At 42.9% G+C, this 16,472-nt stretch overlaps 1 protein-coding gene across 2 annotated transcripts in view; it reads left to right on the top strand.

Moving 5' to 3' along the window:
- Positions 1–16,250, top strand: part of liat1 (ligand of ATE1) — a 36,490-nt gene extending 20,240 nt beyond the window's left edge. Inside the window, exons 1-3 of one of the 2 annotated variants that reach the window (XM_061899217.1) lie at positions 8,060–9,005; positions 9,075–9,190; positions 15,206–16,250. In XM_061899217.1, the coding sequence (XP_061755201.1) occupies positions 9,082–9,190; positions 15,206–15,573 (477 nt within the window). In that variant the 5' untranslated portion in view covers positions 8,060–9,005; positions 9,075–9,081 and the 3' untranslated portion in view covers positions 15,574–16,250. Of the gene's footprint in view, positions 1–8,059; positions 9,006–9,074; positions 9,191–15,205 lie in introns of those variants that run through there. The other variant, XM_061899216.1, reaches the window with a different exon arrangement.
- Positions 16,251–16,472: the final 222 nt, after the last annotated feature.

The following is a 16,472-nucleotide window of genomic DNA, read 5'->3' as shown; positions in this document are numbered from 1 at the left end:
GAACTCCCTAACCCCCCACTCCCCCCTAAATCCTCAGCCCGATCCATCAGGCTGTCAGGACTTTGAAATCCCCCTCCCTGGAACAACCTGAACTCCAAACCCCATGACCCACAGAAAAAATTACTATGCAAAAGTGCACACATCTGCTGCTATAACATAAATATTTGCACTACTGATGAAACACTCATTGTTTACAGACATATCCTATTTAAAAAACAACAGAAACTATATATATTGTCACTTTAGTAGGTAGACATATTAATGTTGCACTTTACTGTTTGTGTTTTCTTTTTCTTTTTGTCTACACATGGGAGAGTGCGAAACAAAATTTCGATTCCTTTGTATGTCTTTACATGTAAACAAATTGACAAATAAAGCTGACTTGACTTGACTTGAAAAAAAAAAACAGCTACCAAACTAAACCCTTATTTGGGGGGCACTCAGTTGGAGACCAGGAAAATAATCTTGAGGAAATAAGCGCATAAGAACACGTTACAGCACACAAAAACTCAAACTTGGGGGGGGGGGGGGGACGCTGAGGACATCGGGGCACTGCTCTGTATCAATGTGAATTAGTGAATTATATTTATATAGCGCTTTTCTCTAATGACTCAAAGCGCTTTACATAGTGACACCCAATATCTAAGTTACATTTAAACCAGTGTGGGTGGCACTGGGAGCAGGTGGGTGAAGTGTCTTGCCCAAGGACACAACGGCAGTGACTAGGATGGCGGAAGCGGGAATCGAACCTGCAACCCTCAAATTGCTGACACGGCCACTCTACCAACCGAGCTATACCGCCCCCTATCAATCAATCAATCAATGTTTATTTATATAGCCCTAAATCACAAGTGTCTCAAAGGGCTGCACAACCACTACGACATCCTCGGAAGAACCCACATAAGGGCAAGGAAAACTCACACCCAGTGGGACGTCAGTGACAATGATGACTATGAGAACCTTGGAGAGGACCTGACATATGTGGGCAACCCCCCCCCCCCCCTCCCTCTAAGGGACCGAAAGCATTGGATGTCGAGCGGGTCTAACATGATACTGTGAAAGTTCAATCCATAGTGGATCCAACACAGCCGCGAGAGTTCTGTTCAAAGCGGATCCAAGACAGCAGCGAGAGTCCCGTCCACAGGAAACCATCTCAAGCGGAGGCGGATCAGCAGCGTAGAGATGTCCCAACCGATACACAGGCGAGCGGTCCATCCTGGGTCCCGACTCTGGACAGCCAGTACTTCATCCATGGTCATCGGACCACAAGGGAGTGGGGGACATAGGAGAAAAAAGAAAAGAAGCGGCAGATCAACTGGTCTAAAAAGGAGGTCTATTTAAAGGCTAGAGTATACAGATGAGTTTTAAGGTGAGACTTAAATGCTTCTACTGAGGTGGCATCTCGAACTGTTACCGGGAGGGCATTCAGAGTACTGGAGCCCGAACGGAAAACGCTCTATAGCCCGCAGACTTTTTTGGGCTCTAGGAATCACTAATAAGCCGGAGTCTTTTGAAGGCAGATTTCTTGCCGGGACATAAGGTACAATACAATCTGCAAGATAGGATGGAGCTAGACCGTGTAGTATTTTATACGTAAGTAGTAAAACCTTAAAGTCACATCTTAAGTGCACAGGAAGCCAGTGCTGGTGAGCCAGTACAGGTATATATGTATGTATATATGTATATAAAGGTATATACAGTATAGGTATGTATATATGTATATAAAGGTATATACAGTACAGGCGTAATGTGATCAAACTTTCTTGTTCTTGTCAAAAGTCTAGCAGCCGCATTTTGTACCAACTGTAATCTTTTAATGCTAGACATGGGGAGACCCGAAAATAACACGTTACAGTAATCGAGACGAGGCGTAACAAACGCATGGATAATGATCTCGGCGTCTTTAGTGGACAAAATGGAGCGAATTTTAGCGATATTACGGAGATGAAAGAAGGCCGTTTTAGTAACGCTTTTAATGTGTGCCTCAAAGGAGAGAATTGGGTCAAAGATAATACCCAGATTCTTTACCGAGTCACCTTGTTTTATTATTTGGTTGTCAAATGTTAAAGTTGTATTATTAAATAGAGGTCGGTGTCTAGCAGGACCGATAATCAGCATTTCCGTTTTTTTGGCGTTGAGTTGCAAAAAGTTAGCGGACATCCATTGTTTAATTTCATTAAGACACGCCTCCAGCTGACTACAATCCGGCGTGTTGGTCAGCTTTAGGGGCATGTAGAGTTGGGTGTCATCAGCATAACAGTGAAAGCTAATACCGTATTTGCGTATGATGTCACCTAGCGGCAGCATGTAGATGCTGAAGAGTGCAGGGCCAAGGACCGAATCCTGGGGAACTCCACACGTTACCTTAACATAGTCCGAGGTCACATTCTTATGGGAGACACACTGCACCCTGTCAGTAAGATAAGAGTTAAACCAAGACAGGGCTGAGTCTGACATACCAATTCGTGTTTTGATACGCTCTAATAAAATATTATGATCGACGGTACCGAAAGCAGCGCTAAGATCGAGGAGCAGCAACATAGATGACGCATCAGAATCCATCGTTAGCAATAGATCATTAGTCAATTTTGCGAGGGCTGTCTCCGTGGAGTGATTTGCCCTGAAACCGGATTGAAAGGTTTCACATAGATTGTTAAACGCTAAGTGTTCATTTAGCTGCTCTGCAACAATTTTTTCGAGGATTTTCGAAATAAAGGGAAGGTGAGACACCGGTCGGTAGTTTACCATGAGGTCAGGATCGAGGCATTTTTTGGCGTTAAGTTGCAAAAAATTAGCGGACATCCATTGTTTAATTTCATTAAGACACGCCTCCAACTGACTACAGGAAATATACAAAAAACACAATTAAAAAAGCTAAAATATTGATATTAAAGATACTAATACATTAATTCAATTTAGGAGCCTAATTGGTTTAATGGAGTATTGTATTGTACAGATTGAAGAAAGGCATTTGAATACTGAAAGAAGAGCAAATATGTAGGATAAGCACGTTGGAGCTGGTGTGTTGGTCCGTCCCCCCTTGGAGGTCACTCCTGACCAGAACAGTTCTTCAGCTGGCAGCTTTAGCATGTGTCTGGGACATAAAGCTCGCCGGTGAAGAACTGCTGTGTGTCAAGACATCTTGGGCGCCGCCCTAGGGAGAAGAGACTCCTGCAGAACGGGAGAGAGAGAGAGAGAGGATACTTTTGAGCGTCCTTACTTCAAAACGCCACCGTATGTCGGAATTTATGGAGGACTTAGTAGCGCATCAAATTTTTTTGTTACTGGACAATTGAAAACTGTTAGCATGCTTTTGTTTTTAGTTAACTTTGTCAGTGTGCACCTGGGTCATATTTTGGTACTTTGATGCATGCTAATGTTAGCATGCTAGCATTTTTTTAAAAAACATTTGATAATTTAATATTTACCTGTTCAGTCCAGAAATACAATTAAACATGTCAAATGTTTATTTTTATTATTATTTTAGCGTGTTAGCATTTTTTTTGCTAATTTTGTAGGTGTACAACTTTGTCATATTTTGGTACTTTGATGCATGCTTATGTTAGCATGCTAGCATTTTTTTTAAAAACATTTGATAATTTAATATTTACCTGTTCAGTCCAGAAATACAATTAAACACATGTCAAATGTTTATTTTTATTATTATTTTAGCGTGTTAGCATTTTTTTGGGGCTAATTTTGTAGGTGTACAACTTTTTCATATTTTGGTACTTGATGCATGCTAACGTTAGCATACTAGCATTTTTTTTAAACCTAATTTAGTAGGCATACGCCAAAGTCATATTTTGATTCTTGATAGCTTTTTTTTAACTAATTTTGTAGGTGTACAGTGTATACTTAAGTCACATTTTGGTGCTTGATGCATAATATCAGCACGCATCAAGTACTAAAATATTTTTCAAACGTTTATTGGATTTTTGGCATATATAGTGCAGCAATACATTTTGAAACATGTCAAATGTTGTTTTTTTTCACATGCTAGCAATTTTGTAGGTGTATTACTAGTCATATTTTGATTCTTGATGCATGCTAATGTTAGCTTGATAGCTTTTTTTTAAACTAATTTTGTAGGTGTACAGTGTACACTTAAGTCACATTTTGGTGCTTGATGCATGCTAATATCAGCACGCATCAAGTACTAAAATATTTTTCAAACATTTGTTTATTGGATTTTTGGCATATATAGTGCAGCAATACATTTTGAAGCATGTCAAATGTTCTTTTTTTTTCACATGCTAGCATTTTTTTTAGCTAATTTTGTAGGTGTATTACTAGTCATATTTTGGTACTTGATGCATGCTAACGTTAGCATACTAGCATTATTTTTAACCTAATTTAGTAGGCATACGCCATAGTCAGTTTGATTCTTGATGCATGCTAATGTTAGCTCGATAGCTTTTTTTTTAGCAAAATTTGTAGGTGTACAGTGTATACTTAGTCACATTTTGGTACTTGATGCATGCTAATATCAGCACGCATCAAGTACTAAAATATTTTTCAAACATTTGTTTATTGGATTTTTGGCATATATAGTGCAGCAATACATTTTGAAACATGTCAAATGTTCTTTTTTTTCACATGCTAGCAATTTTGTAGGTGTATTACTAGTCATATTTTGGTACTTGATGCATGCTAACGTTAGCATACTAGCATTTTTTTTAAACCTAATTTAGTAGGCATACGCCATAGTCATATTTTGATTCTTGATGCATGCTAATGTTAGCTTGATAGCTTTTTTTTGTAGCTAATTTTGTAGGTGTACAGTGTACACTTCAGTCACATTTTGGTACTTGATGCATGCTAATATCAGCACGAATTAAGTACTAAAATATTTTTCAAACATTTGTTTATTGGATTTTTGGCATATATAGTGCAGCAATACATTTTGAAACATGTCAAATGTTCTTTTTTTTCACATGCTAGCAATTTTTTAGGTGTATTAGTAGTCATATTTTGGTACTTGATGCATACTGACGTTAGCATACTAGCATTTTTTTAAAACCTAATTCAGTAGGCATACGCCATAGTCATATTTTGATTCTTGATGCATGCTAATGTTAGCTTGATAGCTTTTTTTTGTAGCTAATTTTGTAGGTGTACAGTGTATACTTAAGTCACATTTTGGTGCTTGATGCATGCTAATATCAGCACGCATCAAGTACTAAAATATTTTTCAAACATTTGTTTATTGGATTTTTGGCATATATAGTGCAGCAATACATTTTGAAACATGTCAAATGTCCTTTTTTTTCACATGCTAGCAATTTTTTAGGTGTATTACTAGTCATATTTTGGTACTTGATGCATGCTAACGTTAGCATACTAGCATTTTTTTTAAACCTAATTTAGTCGGCATACGCCATAGTCAGTTTGATTCTTGATGCATGCTAATGTTAGCTTGATAGCTTTTTTTTTTTTTTGCAAAATTTGTAGCTGTAAAGTGTACACTTAAGTCACATTGTGGTACTTGATGCATGCTAATATCAGCACGCATCAAGTACCAAAATATTTTTCAAACATTTGTTTATTGGATTTTTGGCAAATATAGTGCAGCAATACATTTTGAAACATGTCAAATGTTCTTTTTTTTTCACATGCTAGCATTTTTTTTAGCTAATTTTGTAGGTGTATTACTAGTCATATTTTGGAACTTTATGCATGCTAACATTAGCATACTCACATTTTTTTAAAATCTAATTTGGTAGGCGTACGCCATAGTCATATTTTGATTCTTGATGGATGCTAAAGTTAGCTTGAAAACTTTTTTTAGCTAATTTTGCATGTATACAGTGTACACCTGTGGTACTTGATGCATGCTAATATCAGCAGAAGAGTTTTTAAATTAATTAGCGCCTATAATTAGCGCATGCTTACTTTTACCGCATGCCTTTGGTAAGCGCAGGAGTGAGAAGAGTTTTTGAATTAATTAGCGCCTATAATTAGCGCATGCTTACTTTTACCGCATGCCTTTGGTAAGCGCAGGAGTGAGAAGAGTTTTTAAATTAATTAGCGCCTATGATTAGCGCATGCTTACTTTTACCGCATGCCTTTGGTAAGCGCAGGAGTGAGAAGAGTTTTTAAATTAATTAGCGCATGCTTACTTTTACCGCATGCCTTTGGTAAGCGCAGGAGTGAGAAGAGTTTTTAAATTAATTAGCGCCTATAATTAGCGCATGCTTACTTTTACCGCATGCCTTTGGTAAGCGCAGGAGTGAGAAGAGTTTTTGAATTAATTAGCGCCTATAATTAGCGCATGCTTACTTTTACCGCATGCCTTTGGTAAGCGCAGGAATGAGAAGAGTTTTTAAATTAATTAGCGCCTATGATTAGCGCATGCTTACTTTTACCGCATGCCTTTGGTAAGCGCAGGAGTGAGAAGAGTTTTTAAATTAATTAGCGTCTATGATTAGCGCATGCTCACTTTTGCCGCATGCCTTTGGTAAGCGCAGGAGTGAGAAGAGTTTTTAAATTAATTAGCGCCTATAATTAGCGCATGCTTACTTTTACCGCATGCCTTTGTTAAGCGCAGGAGTAATAAGTATTTTTAAATTAATTAGCACCTGTAATTAGCGCATGCTTACTTTTACCGCATGCCTTTGGTAAGCGCAGGAGTGATAAGTATTTTTAAATTAATTAGCACCTGTAATTAGCGCATGCTTACTTTTACCGCATGCCTTTGGTAAGCGCAGGAGTGAGAAGAGTTTTTAAATTAATTAGCGCCTATAATTAGCACATGCTTGCTTTTACCGCATGCCTTTGGTAAGCGCAGGAGTGAGAAGGGTTTTTGAATTAATTAGCGCCTATAATTAGCACATGCTTACTTTTACCGCATGCCTTTGGTAAGCGCAGGAGTGAGAAGAGTTTTTAAATTAATTAGCGCCTATAATTAGCGCATGCTTACTTTTACCGCATGCCTTTGGCAAGCGCAGGGGTGAGAAGAGTTTTTAGATTAATTAGCGCCTATAATTAGCGCATGCTTACTTTTACCGCATGCCTTTGGTAAGCGCGGGAGTGAGAAGGGTTTTTGAATTAATTAGCGCCTATAATTAGCGCATGCTTACTTTTACCGCATGCCTTTGGCAAGCGCAGGAGTGAGAATAGTTTTTGAATTAATTAGCGCCTATAATTAGCGCATGCTTACTTTTACCGCATGCCTTTGGTAAGCGCAGGAGTGAGAAGAGTTTTTAAATTAATTAGCGCCTATGATTAGCGCATGCTTACTTTTACCGCATGCCTTTGGTAAGCGCAGGAGTGAGAAGAGTTTTTAAATTAATTAGCGCCTATGATTAGCGCATGCTTACTTTTACCGCATGCCTTTGGTAAGCGCAGGAGTGATAAGTATTTTTAAATTAATTAGCACCTGTAATTAGCGCATGCTTACTTTTACCGCATGCCTTTGGTAAGCGCAGGAGTGATAAGTATTTTTAAATTAATTAGCACCTGTAATTAGCGCATGCTTACTTTTACCGCATGCCTTTGGTAAGCGCAGGAGTGAGAAGAGTTTTTGAATTAATTAGCGCCTATAATTAGCGCATGCTTACTTTTACCGCATGCCTTTGGTAAGCGCAGGAGTGAGAAGAGTTTTTAAATTAATTAGCGCCTATGATTAGCGCATGCTTACTTTTACCGCATGCCTTTGGTAAGCGCAGGAGTGAGAAGAGTTTTTAAATTAATTAGCGCCTATGATTAGCGCATGCTTACTTTTACCGCATGCCTTTGGTAAGCGCAGGAGTGAGAAAAGTTTTTAGATTAATTAGCGCCCCGGCGGCAATTCAATGAAATGCGGTACGCCACTTACAGTCATTTGCTGTAAAAACGACGGCGCCGGACTCCAGTTATGTAACCACTGCAAGACTTCGTGAGTCAGCCTCTCTCATAATCCAGAACTCAGCGATTAAGAATATTCCACATGTTGCTGATTTGCAGCCTGACGTCCTGCTTGCGTCACGTTCGGACTTCCAGGCCCAGTTCTGGACCACATTAACACTCCCCACCCCCCCAGGCCCTCCCTCCGCAGGAATGTGCACGACACAGTACTGCGGTTCCGAGGTCTGAGGCTGGGGAACTGGACTTGTAAAGTCTCGGTCCATTTCTCAAATGTCCTCATCGAGGTTCGGGACAAATCGATCGATCGATCGCGTCACCGGTTCGGCCACAGCCACGCCAGCACACTCGCCCCACCTTTGATCGCCAGCTGGCTGCGGTCCGGAAATACGACGCGACGGCCCGGCACAGTCCGAAACCTTCACCCGGCTCGGTCGTCGTGCACGTCCGGGATCCGACGTGCGGGGCTGCAGCCGCGAAGGAGGCAGAATGCCGGACTTCATCCCCCTTTTACACAACTCCTGCACGCCCTGATCAGCCGGCTTCCCACGCCGATCAGCTGGCTGCGTGATGACGCAAGCAGTCACGAGTCGGCTGACGTCAGCTGCACGGAAGTGACGTAGGGTACTTTGATGAGACAGCAGTTTGGGACTGTTACATTTATAGCCATAGAAACATTAAAAACGGTTACAAAGTCCTAAAGAAGATAAGAAATTAGAATTTGATAGTTAGAAAAATCGGAACTAGCACACTTTGACGCTTTTAATTGTTGTAACTTACTACTAACTGTCAAGAGAGGCAGTTTGATGTTATTACAAAATTACCGGTTGGTTATTTACTAACAAAATAGTTTTTTGTTTTTTTTTTCGAAAATTTCCTTTAACCAAAATAATTATTTCGGCCGCTTGGTGCATCATCCATAAATGTCGTGTAGAAACTTTGAACCTGAAAGTAAAGTTGTTCCGCCCACATTAGTTGCCATGGATACGAGTCCAGGAGCGCGAGACCGACAACGTCAAGCTAGTTTAGGCGCCATGTAGCGTAAACTCTCTTCTTCATTTCCATGAATACAAAGTGACGGAAGGGACAAAACATTGTTTTATATAGTCCGTCCAATCCGGAATAAACGTCCAGAACAACTTTTCCCCGCCGACTAACTCGTACGTTGTGTTGAGAGAGCGGGAATATTGAAGCTAACCGCTGCTAACTTTGTTAGCCTGCTGTTACAGCGCCATTATGGAGGAGGACGTCCACAAGATGAAGATTTGTTGCAGCTCAGAAGACAAAAAGAAGAAAAGGAAGAAAAAAGTCTTTGCTGCCTCACTAACGTCGCCACAGCATTCAGGTAATCATCAAGTGTCACTCTTGTTCCGTTACAGCTGCCCTCTACCGGCCACTTTTAGAACTGCAAATAAGTGTATAGTCCATCCATCCATCCATTGCTATCGCTTATTCTCTTTGGGGTCGCGGAGGGGTGCTGGTTTCTATCTCAGCTACAATCGGGCGGAAGGCGGCGTACACCCTGGACATGTCGCCACTTCATCGCAGGGTCAACACATATAGACAGACAATATTCACACACTAAGGCAAATTTAGTGTTGCCAATCAACCTATCCCCAGGTGCATGTCTTTGGAAGTGGGATGAAGCCGGTGGTAACCCACGCAGTCACGGGGAGGACATGCAAACTCCACACAGAAAGATCCCGAGCCCGGGATTGAACCCTGACTACTCAGGACCTTCGTATTGTGAAGCAGACGCACTAACCCCTCTTCCACCGATCACATAATATTATCATTTTCCATCCATCCATCCATTTTCAACCGCTTGTCCCATTCGGCGTCGCTGGAGCCTATCAGCTGCATTCGGGCAGAAGGCGGCGTACACCCTGGACAAGTCACCACCTCATCGTAGGGCCAACGCAGATAGACAACATTCACACTCTAGGGTAGTGGTTCTTAACATTATTGGAGGTACCAAACCCAATTATTTTAATAAGCACATTCACCTAACCCTTTTTTGTGGAAAATATCCATCCATCCATTTTCTACCGCTTATTCCCTTTTGGGGTCACGGGGAACGCTGGTGCCTAGCTCAGCTACAATTGGGCGGAAGGCAGGGTACACCCTGGACAAGTCGCCACCTCATCGCAGGGCCAACACAGATAGACAGACAACATTCACACCCACATTCACACCCTAGGGCAATGGTTCTTAAAGGCCTACTGAAATGAGATGTTCTTATTCAAACGGGGATAGCAGGTCCATTCTATGTGTCATACTTGATCATTTTGCGATATTGCCATATTTTTGCTGAAAGGATTTAGTAGAGAACATCCACGATAAAGTTCGCAACCGCAGAAAAGCCCTGCCTGTACCGGAAGTCGCAGACGTGAATTTTAAACAAGGAATCACCGTGTGTTTGTGTGGCTAAAGCTTCCCAACTCCATCTTGCTATTTTGATTTCCTCCCATATTAATTGAAGAAATTGCAAAAGATTCAGCAACACAGTTCTCCAAAATACTGTGTAATTGTGCCGTTAAAGCAGACGACAATGGAACATATATTTTGGTGTTTTTTTACTTGAGTCATATTGCAGTCTTCACGTATCTCTTATGTGTGACTACCATCTACTGGTCACACTTATTATTACACCATGTACCAAATAAAATAGCTTCGAGGTCGGTAAGTGTAACAAATAATTATTCCTTAATTAGGCGCACCGGGATATATGGCGCACTGTCGAGTTTTGAGTAAATGAAAGGATTTTAAGTGCTCCTTATATTCAGAAAAATACGGTACTACTACTTTACTTGATAGAAAAACACAATCAATCAATCAATCAATGTTTACTTATATAGCCCTAAATCACTAGTGTCTCAAAGGGCTGCACAAACCACTATGACATCATCGGTAGGCCCACATAAGGGCAAGGAAAACTTACACCCAGTGGGACGTCGGTGACCATGATGACTATGAGAACCTTGGAAAGGACCACATAAGCCAGTACTTCATCCATGGCCACCAGACCGGACCCCCTCCACAAGGGAGAGTGGGACATAAGAGAAAAAGAAAAGAAACGGCAGATCAACTGGTCTATAAAAGGGAGTCTATTTAAAGGCTAGAGTATACAAATCAATCAATCAATCAAATGAGTTTTAAGGTGAGACTTAAATGCTTCTACTGAGTTAGCATCTCGAACTGTTACCGGGAGGACATTCCAGAGTACTGGAGCCCGAACGGAAAACGCTCTATAGCCCGCAGACTTTTTTTGGGCTTTGGGAATCACTAATAAGCCGGAGTCCTTTGACAACAAAAAATATCTTGTTTAAATGAATAGTTCTTAAAATTTTAAGTCCATAATGGAGGTACCGTAATTTCCGGACTATAAGCCGCTACTTTTTTCCCTCGTTCTGGTCCCTGCGGCTTATACAACGGTGCGGCTTAAGGTAACCAGGGGCACGCACCACCGAGGATGCGCGAAACTGAGGCCGACATCTGGCGCCAGGTAACGAGAGCAAAACAAATAAATGGGTTGTACTTGTATAGCGCTTTTCTACCTTCAAGGTACTCAAAGCGCTTTGACACTACTTCCACATTTACCCATTCACACACACACATTCACACACTGATGGAGGGAGCTGCCATGCAAGGCGCTAACCAGGGCCCATCAGGAGCAAGGGTGAAGTGTCTTGCTCAGGACACGACGGACGTGACGAGGTTGGTACTAGGTGGGGATTGAACCAGGGACCCTCCGGTTGGGCACGGCCACTCTGCCACTGTGCCACGCCGTCCCCTTAGAACAGGGGTGCCCATTACGTCGATCGCGAGCTACCAGTGGACCGCGGGGGGTGTGTCAGTCGATCTCGAGCCAGGCTTTTAAAAAAAATAGACCTAAAAATGAGTGATCATCAATCTTCACCAAGACGTCACTTAAATGACATTCACGGTACCGGAGGGTCTTGTGAGATGACGCTGGCTGCTGCAAGATCATTGTTATGAAAATATGACCGAGAGGAAGGCGAGAAACACTTTTTATTTCAACAGACTCTCGCGCCGTACCTTCCGTCAAAACTCTAAAGGCCGACTGCACATTTCCTATCTTCACAATAAAAGCCCTGCTTCATGCTGCCTGCGCTAACTAAATAAGAGTCTCGGAAAAGTGGCGTGCACAAGCGATCCCTCAGAAAGCTGATGTGCACGCCAGCTTTCCGAGACTCTTATTTTGTTAGCGCAGGCAGCATGAAGCAGGGCTTTTATCGTGAAGATAGGAAATGTGCAGTCGGCCTTTAGAGTTTTGACGGAAGGGACGGCGCGAAAGTATGTTGAAGTAAAAAGTGTTTCTCGCCTTCCTCTCTGTCATTTTTTCATAATAATGAACTGGCAGCAGCCAGCGTCATCTCACAAGACCCTCGGGTGCCGTGAATGTCAATCAAGCAAGGTACGGAATTTGCCGCCAATGTTTTTCTTGTAAAGTGTATGGAAGCTGGATGAATTAGATGCCAAAAACCAACCACTTTCATGTGGTATTGTACAGAAAGGACAACTTTTTTTCTCCTCCATTTGAAAATGTGGGCGTGATCATCATTACTGTCTGATTCCAATCAATGCAAGTCATCAGAATCAGGTAATACACCAACTTATATTCTTGTCTTCGTGAAAGAAAGACATCTATATGTGTTACACATGCTTGTATTATCATTAAACACATTTAACTTGTTTACAAAAATATCTCTTTCATAAATAAATAAATATAAATGATATATATAAATGAGGTAGATCCCCTTGAGTTGGTCAATTGAAAAGTAGCTCGCCTGCAGAAAAAGTGTGGGCACCCCTGCCTTAGAAGTAGCTAAAACACTGCCGATTACGGATTGATGTTTGCTGGCAGCAATGTCTTAAAGTACCTCTTCCTGTTATAGATTCACCTCTAATCATCAGTTTTTAGGCCAAAATGTGTCCGTTCCCCCTTTTCTTTCTACACACTGAATCTGCTTGTAAGTACTCCGTGATTGTGCGCTGCCGAACATGCTCCCCTGCTCAAAAAAACAGCAATGTCAGGACGTGACGACGCGGCGTCATGCCCGGTAACCGGTACTTTTCAAACAGAGTATAGTACCGTTTTTGATTCATTAGTACCGTGACACTACACCGTACAACCCTACAGTCATCCATCCATCCATTTTCTACCGCTTATTCCCTTTTGGGGTGGCGGGGGGCGCTGGCGCCTATCTCAGCTACAATCGGGCGGAAGGCAGGGTACACCCTGGACAAGTCACCACCTCATCGCAGGGCCAACACAGACAGACAACATTCACACACTAGGGCCAATTTACTGTTGCCAATCAACCTATCCCCAGGTGCATGTCTTTGGAAGTGGGAGGAAGCCGGAGTACCCGGAGGGAACCCACGCAGTCACGGGGAGAACATGCAAACTCCACACAGTCCTGGATTTGAACCCAGGACTACAGGAACTTCGTATTGTGAGGCAGACGCACTAACCCCTCTTCCACCGTGAAGCCCACCCTACAGTCAACTAATGTCTAATGTCAGTAACAGTCATCATAATTGAAAAATGTACGGTTAACACATGAGATTTGTAGGTATTTAATCCCTGATCGGAATAGCCGTACTAATGAGATTAAAAATAATGACGATAATTACATAAAAACAAAAACAAAGAGTAGGAGAGCGGACTACTGCGTCGTGATGATGAAGAGGACGACGTAACGGCTGACGAAGCCGGAGCCGTTGATTCTACTGACGAAAAGGAAGGTTTTGAGAGCGAGAACAAAGGACAGAGAGTGGCTGATGACGCCATTTTGGACCTGTTCTTCTCTAACACCGACGAAGAGGATTTCGGGGGTTTTAGTACGCAGGAGGAAGATGATGACACAATGATTAAAGACTGACTTTTCGTACACCGGTAGTAGGCTGGTTATTTTGATAACGTAAACGGCCGCGGGACTGCACTTTTACTGCCGTGTTACAGGCGAGCACTTTGTATTACTTTGCACCGTTGTATTATTTGTATTCTGCACGAATGCTGTTCGCCATGTCAAAGATGTGAAAGTTTGATTGAATGATTGAAAAGATTTATTGTTAATAAATGGGACGCTTTGCGGTCCCGACAATCCCCCCCGTGGTAGCAGGAACCCCTATTGTACTACGGTAATTACACATCAAAACGCCTGCGGCTTATAGTCGGGTGCGGCTTATATACGGAGCAATCTGTATTTTCCCCTTAATTTAGCTGGTGCGGCTTATAGTCGACGCAGCAGTCCGCTCTCCTACTCTTTGTTTTTATTTTTATTTTAAATAGACTCCCTTTTTAGACCAGTTGATCTGCCGTTTCTTTTCTTTTTCTCCTATAAATGGGTTGTACATCTATAGCGCTTTTCTACCTTCAAGGTACTCAAAGCGCTTTGACACTACTTCCACATTTACCCATTCACACACACATTCACACACTGATGGAGGGAGCTGCCATGCAAGGCGCCAACCAGCACCCATCAGGAGCAAGGGTGAAGTGTCTAGCTCAGGACACAATGGACGTGACAAAGTTGGTACTAGGTGGGATTTGAACCAGGGACCCTCGGGTTGCGCACGGCCACTCTTCCACTGCGCCACGCCGTCCCCGGTAATTACACATCAAAACGCCTGCGGCTTATAGTCGGGTGCGGCTTATATACGGAGCAATCTGTATTTTCCCCTTAATTTAGCTGGTGTGGCTTATAGTCGACGCAGCAGTCCGCTGTCCTACTCTTTGTTTTTGTTTTTATTAGTTTTTATTTTTATTTTAAATAGACTCCCTTTTTAGACCAGTTGATCTGCCGTTTCTTTTCTTTTTCTCCTATGTCCCACTCTCCCTTGTGGAGGGGGTCCGGTCTGATCCGGTGGCCATGTACTGATTGCCTGTGTATCGGCTGGGGACATCTCTGCGCTGCTGATCCGCCTCCGCTTGGGATGGTTTCCTGCTGGCTCCGCTGTGAACGGGACTCTCGCTGCTGTGTTGGATCCGCTTTGGACTGGACTCTCGCGACTGTGTTGGATCCATTATGGATTAAACTTTCACAGTATCATGTTAGACCCGCTCGACATCCATTGCTTTCCTCCTCTCCAAGGTTCTCATAGTCATCATTGTCACCGACGTCCCACTGGGTGTGAGTTTTCCTTGCCCTTATGTGGGCCTACCGAGGATGTCGTAGTGGTTTGTGTTGTGGTTTGTGCAGCCCTTTGAGACACTAGTGATTTAGGGCTATATAAGTAAACATTGATTGATTGATCGACTATAAGGGTGCGCCTTATAGTCCGGAAATTACGGTATGTCACTAATCACATATTTCTCAACTGACGTTTGTAGCCAAGCCGCCTGAGGCCGTGCACCTGACCCTGATGCCAGCGTGCCCGAGGGCCCGAGGTCAAACATCCAAGCTGCGTGTGACCTGCAAGAAGAGCAAGGACCGGGCCCCCGCAGACAAACCCGTCAAAGAGCTGTCGGCAAGCAGGAGAATCGGCCCCGTAAGGGCGTCCTGTGTGGCCGAGCTCAGCGCACAGGCGAGGGAGAGCCTGAGGTGGGAAGAGGCGGTGGAGGACCCCCAGGCGGAGGAGGAGAGGCTGGAAGTGTACCGGGCCAACAGGAGGCGGCGCTATGTCGCCCAGCAAGAGGTGCAGCAGGCGTCCGCGCTCGCTGCAGGGACGTCGCCAATTTTGAGCGCAGACAGTCTGTGAGCAGGACTGGCTCCTTTTTGTGGATCACTTAATCAGCAGCATGAGGAGGAGTCACATGACCCGAGCACCCACAGGACGTTCATGGTAATCGAGCTTGTTTCACTGCAATATCAAGCGCCATTGTGGGGCCCGGGGGCCATTTTGGCTCACAGCTTGTTTTTATCTTAATAATACAAACACAATTGTATCAATTATTAGATAAACATGTTTTATTCATTGCTGAGGCGCCAATGTTTTCTTCAAATAGCTTAGCATGTACAGTACTCGCCTACAGCGCTTTGCTTATAGAATCCTTCTGGAAAGAGTCCTGACAACATTGAAAGGCCTACTGAAATGAGATGTTCTTATTTAAACGGGGATAGCAGGTCCTTTCTATGTGTCATACTTGATCATTTCGCCATATTGCCATATTTTTGCTGAAGGGATTTAGTAGAGAACATCGACGATAAAGCTCGCAACTTTTGGTCGCTAATAAAAAAGCCTTGCCTTTACCAGAAGTAGCAGACGATGGGCGCGTGACGTCACGGGTTGTAGAGATCCTCACATCCTCACATTGTTTATAATCCTAGCCTCCAGCAGCAAAAGCTATCCGGGCCGAGAAAGCGACAATTTCCCCATTAATTTGAGTAAGGATGAAAGATGTGTGGATGAGGAAATTTAGAGTGAAGGACTAGAAAGGGAAAAAAAGGCGATTGCAGTGGGAGCGATTCAGATGTTATTAGACAAATTTACTAGGATAATTCTTGAAAATCCCTTATCTGCCTATTGCAAGAGACTGGCAGCTGTTGGTGGACCTTGAACATCAGCTGAAGTTCCCCAGCCACATTGCAGTCACCACCCTGCGACCAGACATTGTCCTCGTGTCTGAGTCCACCAAGCAGGTAGTGCTGCTGGAGCTG

This window comes from Nerophis ophidion, linkage group LG04, assembly GCF_033978795.1.
Source record: "Nerophis ophidion isolate RoL-2023_Sa linkage group LG04, RoL_Noph_v1.0, whole genome shotgun sequence".
Classification (NCBI taxonomy): domain Eukaryota; kingdom Metazoa; phylum Chordata; class Actinopteri; order Syngnathiformes; family Syngnathidae; genus Nerophis; species Nerophis ophidion.
Note: the sequence above shows the minus strand (reverse complement) of the source record. Positions and strands in the feature narration are given on the sequence as shown.